Below are 9,406 nucleotides of genomic sequence, written 5' to 3'. Positions count from 1 at the left end.
AATGGTTCAACCGGTTAAACCAGGTTGTATCGAGCGGTTCAACCGGGTTGACTACCTAACTCTATAATTTCATAAATTATATCATCAACTCAAAAGTTAATCAAAAAATGCATGATTACACATTAAAAGATGATTCAAAAGTAAATCCATAATAAAAAAAATTATTCAAAAGATAATCGAAATTTATTCAATTTTCCAAAAAGCTCTTTTAAATAAAGGTGTACGATATGTTTAAGTCATTTGAGTGTTGAATATATCAAGTTCACAATCGCAGAAAAGATGAAATTCACTATTATCGCCATCCCCATCAACTAGAGGATAACTATTTTCGTTTCATACAATATTAAATAACAACTTTTAGTTACGAATAATCATAATATATAAAAATTACGTAAGATTAGTAACATATATAATAAAAATAAGTAACAACCCAAACTAAAATAACCCTGGGCCGGTACCGGTATTACGTTTCAAACCGGTATACCGGATTTTACCGCCGGTACAAACCTTATGCCGTTTCACTTATTTACCGGGGTCTTTCATACCGGATTTGCATCTGGAAACGGTAATACCGGTATAACCGGCCGGTATTTACCGGTTTTTAAAACATTGGTTGCAACGTGAGATGAATTGGTAGATTTGGGGGGGGGGGGGGAGGTGTAACGATGTAATCGTTGTGGGCCACATTATCAGTCTGTTCAATACAAAGTATGATGCCGGTATTCGGCATAGCAATCGTTGTCAATAGACACGTTTTTTACATTGATTGAAAACACCTAAAAACGAATATTCGTATCCGTACCGGTGTTATTTGATCGGTACCGGTCAGTTACGATACCGGTATCGTACAGACACTCGAAATAGCTTACGATACCAAAAAATACTTTATTGCGAATATTATATCGTCACGTCGAGAATTCTATAAAAACGAATACGGTACCATTACCGATATTGTGTTTGTGATGATAAAAAAATCAACTATATATGACTCGTTCGAATACTAATGTTTGGTCAGTATATATTCGATTTGTGGTGATAAAAAATTAACTATATATAAGTCATTCGAATACCGATGTTGGTCCGTCTGGGTTGTATTTCATTGGTGTGGAAGTTGGTTCCATCAGTGATGGACTTTGGTTATGGTTATAGATTCTACCAGCTTGGATGAAACTGGTAGGCTCAAAAGGGAATAGATTAATGGAGTGTATTTACTATTCGCAGAATTCAGGGAAGCAACTGGGTCAACGAAGTCAATGTTGACCCAGGTCAAAAAGTCAACACTAAAATTTATGAGGTAGTCAACAATGGTCAGTTGAATTTTACAGAGATCAATCTGATGGGCTGCTAGTCCTGGATTTTATGCAAAATAATGGCCTAAAGATCATAACTCTCGGATGTCTTGTATGTTTAAAAAAATGCATTTTTCGCGCTATCTTGTGGAGGAGTTTGACCAAAAGTTCCGAGGGAGCGGAAAATCATGGGACCGATTTATATATTGTATAAATATTTAGGCAAAATAATTTGGGAGGGGGGGGGGGGGACAATCCTATACAATTTTAAAATTTTCGGACGATAAATAGAAAATTTTACACTTCTAACCGAAACACTGGGGGCGGGTGCACCCCCCACTTCACACTAAGCTACGCCCCTAGCGCTATTTACCTATGCACAACAAAAATGATACCGAGACTAATGATTCAACACAACAATTCAGTAAGTAATTCGCGACATACACACATGTGTGATTAAATACAAGAAAACTGGCTAATTGTGGATACAGGCCGTTTAAAAGTACGATTTGTGAACTTCCACTAGTATCAGTAAAACACCAATTTCCCTGAAACTTCATAAAACTGAAGATGTACTCAGCAAAGTAAATCAAACTCTTATGTCGAATTTTATCATGGCAAATCCTAAGAAATTGATGGCCCCTTAACAAATTCTTTTCTTTTCATACACTCTAATTGTGGGGATAAAAAACTAAGGTTCTGCTTGGTTCGGTTCGGTGTTCGCATAATACTTTGGAATTGTGACTGGAATTAATTTCCTTGAAAATTAATGTTTGGTTGGCACATGGTAGAATTGAAATTTGAATATACTCCACCATTTATTATTTAAGAATCCTTCACATCCATAATGTAATTTCAACTTTCTAATGGAATGTTAGTTAATTACCAAAAATACCTCATTTTTCATCTAATTCATTTACTTCCATTTACAAAGTAACCAACCAAACACAATACAAAATTTCAGTGGAATTAATTCCAATTCCACCAAATTCCAATTCTTTTCAAGATTTCAATTCATTTCACAAAAAATCCACGAACCAAATGACCCCTAAATTAATGTGCGCCTTTACATATTTATTGTAGTGCATGATTATATTACACAATGATTTTGATGTCTACATTATTATACCAGACAAAAAAGTTCAACCGTTAATTAGAAAGTCACAACTTTTTTTTTTGAAAAATAAACTTCATTAAAACACGTCTCCGACCCAAACGGGCAAAAGGCCAGAAAGTCACAACTAAACAAAACAAATAGAATACAAGCATGGTTTTTTTTTCTGAAAGGTAGAATACAAGCATGTGACATTAGAAAACAGCTTTTAAAGTACACACTCGAGGACATGTTTCCTCACTTAGAAAAAGATAACATTTTAAGTAAACTTAACATGTGTAATATTCACTCATTATTATGTATATTTATATAGTATTATTTTAGGCTCATTCTATACGCACCCCCCCCCCTCTTCCTGATTACACCCCCTTTGTGAGAGGAAAATTGTCGGTCCCACGCAGGCCCCACCTGTAAGTATGTGAGAGGAGGGGGGTGAAAAAAGTAAATAGGGGGGGTGTAGAAAGTAGCACCCTTATTTTACAACATATTGTTGCATTAGTAGTTGTACTAATTGCTTAAAGTTTAGTACTATTAATTTTCATTGTTGCATTATATTAGGGGATACGGTGTGGGTGCGGCAACCCAGCGGCAAAGACGTTTGCCGCGCGGCAAACACCGCCGCCGACCAACATTAAACGCGGCAAAAGATTAAACGCGGTGATGGATTACCGAAGCGAGAAAGGTGATGGTTGCCAAATTTATTACCCCCCTAACGGTAATATTACCGTTTGATGTAAAAAAAAAAAATTGTTTTTTAAATTTTTTTTAACCCTATATAAATACCACTCACACATTTTAAAAAAATACACCTTTCTCTCTATACTCTCTCAATCTATTCTACACTTTGAAAAATATGGAAGGCTCAAAGAAGGGTGAAGGCAAGAAGAAAATGGTAGGGTCCGGTTCAAAGTCGAGGCCTCAAGATAAACGTGGTTCGGGTGGTAGTAGTGTCCCGTTTAATCCGCAACTTGGGTTTGCGAGTCACACCCAACCTCCGTTTTATTTTAACCAACCCATGCATCAACCTTTCGGTTATGATACCCAACCCACCCAAAATTGGATGCAATACGGTCCGAGGATGACTCAAGCCGGTTATTACGATTACTCCCAAGAAGCGCAAAATGCTTTTGACCCGTTTGCTTTTCAAAACCCAATGTCACAATCACCAACCCAAGACGAACAAGATGACGCCGATGAGGAGTTCGTGCCGGAAACACAAGAACATGAGTTACATGATATTGATGAAGATGTTGCGGATGAACCGGAAAAAAAAAAAGCAAAAGCCAAACGGGAAAATTGGTCGCCTAGACAAGAAGAGGCGTTGGCAAAGGCTTTTGTTCATTGCACTTTGAATAAAAGAAAAGGCAATCAACAAAAGAAGGATAGCTTTTGGAAGAAAGTTCTAAACCACTTTAACGAAACGGTCGGCGGAAGTAATCGAACCCACCACCAAGTTCGATCAAAATGGGTGACGATGCAAACAAAAATTAACACATTCAACGGTCTATATCATCAAGCGGTAATTTTTTTATACGGTTTATTTTTTTTATACGGTTTATTTTTTTTATACGGTTTATTTTTTTATACGGTTTATTTTTTTTATACCGTAATTTTTTTATACGGTTTATAGGATCGTTTACGTCCTAGCGGGAGTGACGACGCATATGTAATGAAACAAGCGTTAAAGGATTACAAAAGCAAAGAAAATATTGAGTTCGCTCATGTTGCGGCTTGGGAGGTTGTTAGAACAAGTGAAAAGTGGTCGCCGGTACCTTTGTTGAATGAAGAAAGCTCCGGTTCGGGTCTAAAAAGAAAGTCTTCGGATTCGGGAAATTATGCCCGAGGATCACCGAATGTCGAAATCTCAAGCGGTTTCACTATTCCCGACATAAACGAGGATCCTTCACCACCACCACCAAGACGACAAACGAGAAAGGAGAAAAAGGACAAAGGGCCGTCTTCAAAAAACGAAGATCCAAGAGATATAACAAGCAAATTCGAAGAGTACAAGGCCATGAAAAAAGAGATAATGGAAATTAAACGTGTACGAGAAGAAAAATATTTGACCTTGGCCGATGAGCAACGAGAGGCGTTGCGACAAACAATGTACGAGAAGGACTTTGAGTGGTATAATCGGCCTACCGACGACCTTAACCCGAAGATGTTGGAAGTCGCACTCGCTAGAAAACGGGAGATCGCAAAAAAATATGGATGGCCTTGTGATTTTTAGTTTTTTTTTTTAAGTTAGATTTTATTAAAAATGTAATGTTTTATTTTTATTTAAGATGTAATGCTTTATTTTTAATTAAAATGTAATGGTTTATTTTTATTTTTAAAAAGTTTATTTTTTTTCCATTTTATCTTAAATATAAAAAAAACATAAAATAAAAATAAAGTTTGCCACTCAGCAAGTGTTTAAACCAATGCCAACAATTTTCAGCAAAGTTTAAACACTTTTGCCTAATTGACATGGCACGCTCTGATTGGTCGGTTTTTTGTTTTGCCACATTAAACTGTTTAACCACTCCTTATACCCTTATATACTATTAATATTAATATTAATTTAAAATTTGAAAAAATCTTGGTGTATAGTGGTTTGTACATGATGTTTAATAAGTTTTTTATGCATAGTTGTGTTCTACATGATGCTTAGTGATGTTGTACCTCATGTTTTTGGGTTTTTTTTAATTCATGTTTCACTTTAAACCCAAAACTACTTAATTTAATAATTTTAACCCAAAAGTTTTTAGTGTTTCCAATTTAAGCTCACAATCCTTTTACTTTCAACTTTGATCTCTATGTTTTTCATATTTTGCAAAATTTTTCGTTTTACGTTTAGATATAAATTTTGCGACTTAACACGGCACAATGTGTGTGTGTGTGGTTCAACGATTTTACGTTTTGTTATACCTTTCATTCTAAATTTTGCGAGTTAACATGGGGCAACGTACGTGTGTAGTTCAGTGCGTTTACGTCGTCTATTTTTTTCGTTTAATCAGTTCGTCACAACGTTCGAGTCCTAAATCGAGTTAGTTATTATTTTCTATTTTTATATGTTGGTCTAATTTTCCACGTTAAGACGCCGCAACTTCAATGTTGGTGGCCGTTGGCTATAGGGTGGCATTGGTGCTATTTTTCACGGTTTTACACCCCCGTCGCAACGCGGAGAGCTTAATACGATAGGTTATTTATATGGATACAATTCATGTAACGTAGTAATTATGATACCATCAATTGCATTGAGATTATTTGGTGAATTACTTATTTGTATAAGATAGTAATACAGACTTAACGGATAAAACATCTTTAACACATTGTAAATGTGAATCTGATCAACAACATGTCAATTTCGTTGACCGCGGCGCAACGCACGCGGGTTAATATTCTAGTTCTTATCAAAATAAAGAACAGATCAACTTATGTAATCTACTTATAGTTGAGATATATCAAATAACAAAACGACGATTGATACCGATGGTATTAGAGCAAAATTTTCTGATCCACAACCATCTCTCCCAATTGCCGGAATTCTCTTGACTGCCGGCCATCACTTCTTCTTCCCTACACGTCCCGTCTCTCATCTTCTCTTCACAAATGGATCCAAAAATTCATCACGCCATTACCGTTCCCAATATCAAAAACTTCATCCCGATCACAATCGAGATAGAGTCTAGCCAATATGCTTCATGGGCAGAATTGTTGAAAATTTATTGTCGTGCATATCAAATCCTCGATCACCTTTCTCCACAACAACCTTCTTCCGTTGCCGGTTGTAACATCCGTCAAAATGGGCACCCAAAAATCGCTGAAGCGATCGCGCAACATGAAGCCAAAGAAATGAAACTTTTCTTCTTTAATTATATTAAACTGCAATAATAAATCACATTACAACATACAACAATATGAAATTAGAAACTGAACATATCCAAACTTTTCTTCGACACAGAAATATGACATACAGTACACACAATACAACATAAAACAATATGAAATTAACTGAACATATCCAAACTGCAATAATAAATCAAAACAGAAATATGACATACGGTACACACATTACAACATACAACAATATGAAATTTACATGTGCTTGAAACACCATATGGCTGTCATGAAACATCTAAGTGAAACATGTCTTTTTAGAGCAGCAAGATTCATCAACACTGCATCTAGCAAGTTGCTAGAGCACCAGGCAAAATATAGAGAAGATTACAAATTAAGATTGAATTTACACCATGAATCCCATTACATTTTGTTCGCCCTATTTTTAATCAAACAATAAGTGTTCATCTTAATGCATTCTAATACACATTGTAAGTGCATAAATTACATTGTAAACCTCAAAAAAGAAATGTTATATTAAGGAAAGACAGAAAACATACCAAGGGCACAAAAGTATCCTTCTCCAATCCATTGTAAATGACATCAAATTTTGAGTGGCGTATGTGCGCCAAATAACCGAAAGATGTTTACTTGGTTTTGAAAAGTGTGTGGCGCTCTAATCCTTTTTAATCCCAAAACCTATGCAGAAGGCGCACACGCGAGCATCACGTACACAAGGAACACGTTATCAAATATAATAAAAGTTATTTATTGATAATATTTTAACATTTAAACAATAAAATATAAGATCTTATCCTCATCTATAGTAAACAACTTGGACAATGTACTATTGAACTCATGGAATAGGTTCGAACCCCTGACCTGTGTATCTTGAGGAACATGATGTCAAAAATGATGATTGGGGTCAACCGAAAAATCTCGTATTGTAAGTTTACATAAATGGCAAATAAGACTAGTGTCGGTTGACTCCGACGGTCAACACCTACCCCTGCCCCTGCTCCCATGAACAGACTCGGGAGTATTCGTATATGCCATCATGATGGATCATGAATGCCAACAACAACATATAATTTACTAAAACTAAAAATTACACCGATGTTAGTACATAAAACCGCTTAAAGAAAAGTCTCATAATGATTAATCAAGGCATTCAATCAATATGCTCACAATAATATTGTGAGGCCCCCTTAATAAATCAGACTCTCTATCTTTCTTAAAACCAAATGTCAAATAACATAATGAGATGGCCAACCAAACATGTTGACGTTTCATTTAGGATCTGGCTGATCAATCAGAAGTACTGTTTGGAGGACATAATAAATGAAAAATAACTTCCAATAATCCCGTAATTATTGTGACACCCCGTTGAAACACTCTCACTCATATTAGCTTGTCAGTGGCTGCCTTAACTTTCGGGACGAAAGTTCTTAAAACTTGGGGATAATGTGACACTCTGGGTTTTTCCGAGCAACTATCTTGTATCGGCATTATGTGTATATTTTATTAAATGGAAATTGTGAATTTTGTTGGTGTGCTATGTGATCCTTGTGTTAAGCTATGTGTATGTAATACATATATATATACGATTATAGTAGTGAACCGAGACCAACGAACCCGACTCGAGACCACCCGGTCTCGAGTAAACAGTAAACAGTCGGGCCGGTTGGGCCATACACCCGAGAAGCCCATTCGGAAACCCTTTAGGGTGCACCAACTTGGAGCTAGTATATAACTCATGCTCCTAGCCAACCTTGCCATTTCTTTGGGCAACTCACACTCACTCTCACACATACTCTCCCCTACCCTCTCTCTCTCACTAAAACCCTAAACCTCAACACTCCCCATCTCTCGGATACAACCGAAAACATCAAGGACCCTCGGATCGGCTCGTGTACTTCACTCAAGGATCTCCTTTCATCAAACCTACTCGTTTTCACACTCTTAAAACCTCTAACCGGTTAGTTTAATGTTTTAATCTATGTTCTTTGCAAAACTTTTGGTAAAGGTGTGTGCTTGATGAAGAAAACACATGTTTAGCTTAGATGTCTACTTGCATGATTTTGTATGATAAAGATGTGGATTAAAAGATATTATACATGGAAATTATTATTTGCGTATGATTGTATGGTCTAATAGGATGAGAGTAATTAGATGATGTAGATTGTTGTTTAAACATGATGTGCATAGTCTTTCTTATGAAAAGTGCATAAAAACACATAGATCTAATGTTGAATCGTAAATGATGTGTTAGAAATAAAGCCATTGGTGTTGATTGAGTTGCATTTGGAATTAGTTTCATAACCGGCTTGAATGAACATGCTTGCAAAATGATGAACATGATGAATGTGTAGAAGGAACCGGTTGAAGATCATATAAATATTTGAAATATGCTTTGTTTGATCTATTTGATTTAGGATTTAGACAAGAAAACATGTTTGTGTGTTTTTATTGGATAGTACACAATTGCATGATATTGCAATTCTATTAGATAGTACAATTTGGACAGGTTCTAGAAGAACTTCATGTGCACGTATCCGTGGTTGCGAGTCGAGACCTTCGGTTGCGACTCGAGACCAAAACGTGACAGCTCGAGACAGGCTTCAAGGACTCGAGACCGGCAAGATCTCGACTTGAGACTTCATGATCTCGACTCGAGACTGGACTCGAGACCCCTGATGTTGCGACTCATGCCAGCATCACTCGAGATCAGAACGTGATAACTCGAGATCTCCTGGTTGCGACTCGAGACCGCGTATTCTCGAGTCGAGACCACCTTGTCTCGACTGGGCTGCCTACCTTGGTTGTTGGGCCACAATGTGTTATGTTTGGACTATGTGTTTTACTGGGCTATGTGTTAACTGTTACTGTTTAAACCGTGTAATTGTTAGAGCAGGCCCAATAACTTAAATGATAACTGTGTGCATTCTGTGTGTTAGATACATGTAGGATATACGTGATTACTTGTACCCCAAACCTGACCTATACTGGTAACCATGTTAGGACGTGGTGACCAGCAAGCTTGACCAAGTAAGCTAATCTGCCGAGCAACCCAAGGTGAGTTCACAACTTAAAGCATGCATTCCCGGTGGATTGGGAAAAGGAACTGAAAACAACACTATTCCCTTGTTACTGGGAACAAACTTACTTCTCTTCCCTTGTT

The 9,406-nt window shown here is 36.7% G+C and overlaps 1 protein-coding gene across 1 annotated transcript; it reads left to right on the top strand.

Annotated features, from left to right (window-relative positions):
- The first annotated feature begins 3,256 nt into the window (after positions 1 to 3,256).
- On the top strand, positions 3,257 to 4,633 carry LOC110896478. The gene is made up of 2 exons (XM_022143805.2): positions 3,257 to 3,922; positions 4,034 to 4,633. The coding sequence occupies exons 1-2, from the start codon at positions 3,257 to 3,259 to the stop codon at positions 4,631 to 4,633; spliced, it is 1,266 nt and encodes a 421-aa protein (XP_021999497.1).
- Positions 4,634 to 9,406: the final 4,773 nt, after the last annotated feature.

This window comes from Helianthus annuus, chromosome 6, assembly GCF_002127325.2.
Source record: "Helianthus annuus cultivar XRQ/B chromosome 6, HanXRQr2.0-SUNRISE, whole genome shotgun sequence".
Classification (NCBI taxonomy): domain Eukaryota; kingdom Viridiplantae; phylum Streptophyta; class Magnoliopsida; order Asterales; family Asteraceae; genus Helianthus; species Helianthus annuus.
The sequence above is the reverse complement of the archived record's forward strand: the minus strand, read 5'-3'. Positions and strand labels throughout refer to the sequence as shown.

What these genes read in the sequence shown, in the direction of transcription:
- LOC110896478 (XM_022143805.2), top strand. Translation starts at nt 3,257, where the DNA reads ATGGAAGGCTCAAAGAAGGGTGAAGGCAAGAAGAAAATGGTAGGGTCC. An exon ending in ACGGTCTATATCATCAAGCG is followed by an intron (nt 3,923 to 4,033) that starts GTAATTTTTTTA and finishes TACGGTTTATAG; the next exon opens with GATCGTTTACGTCCTAGCGG.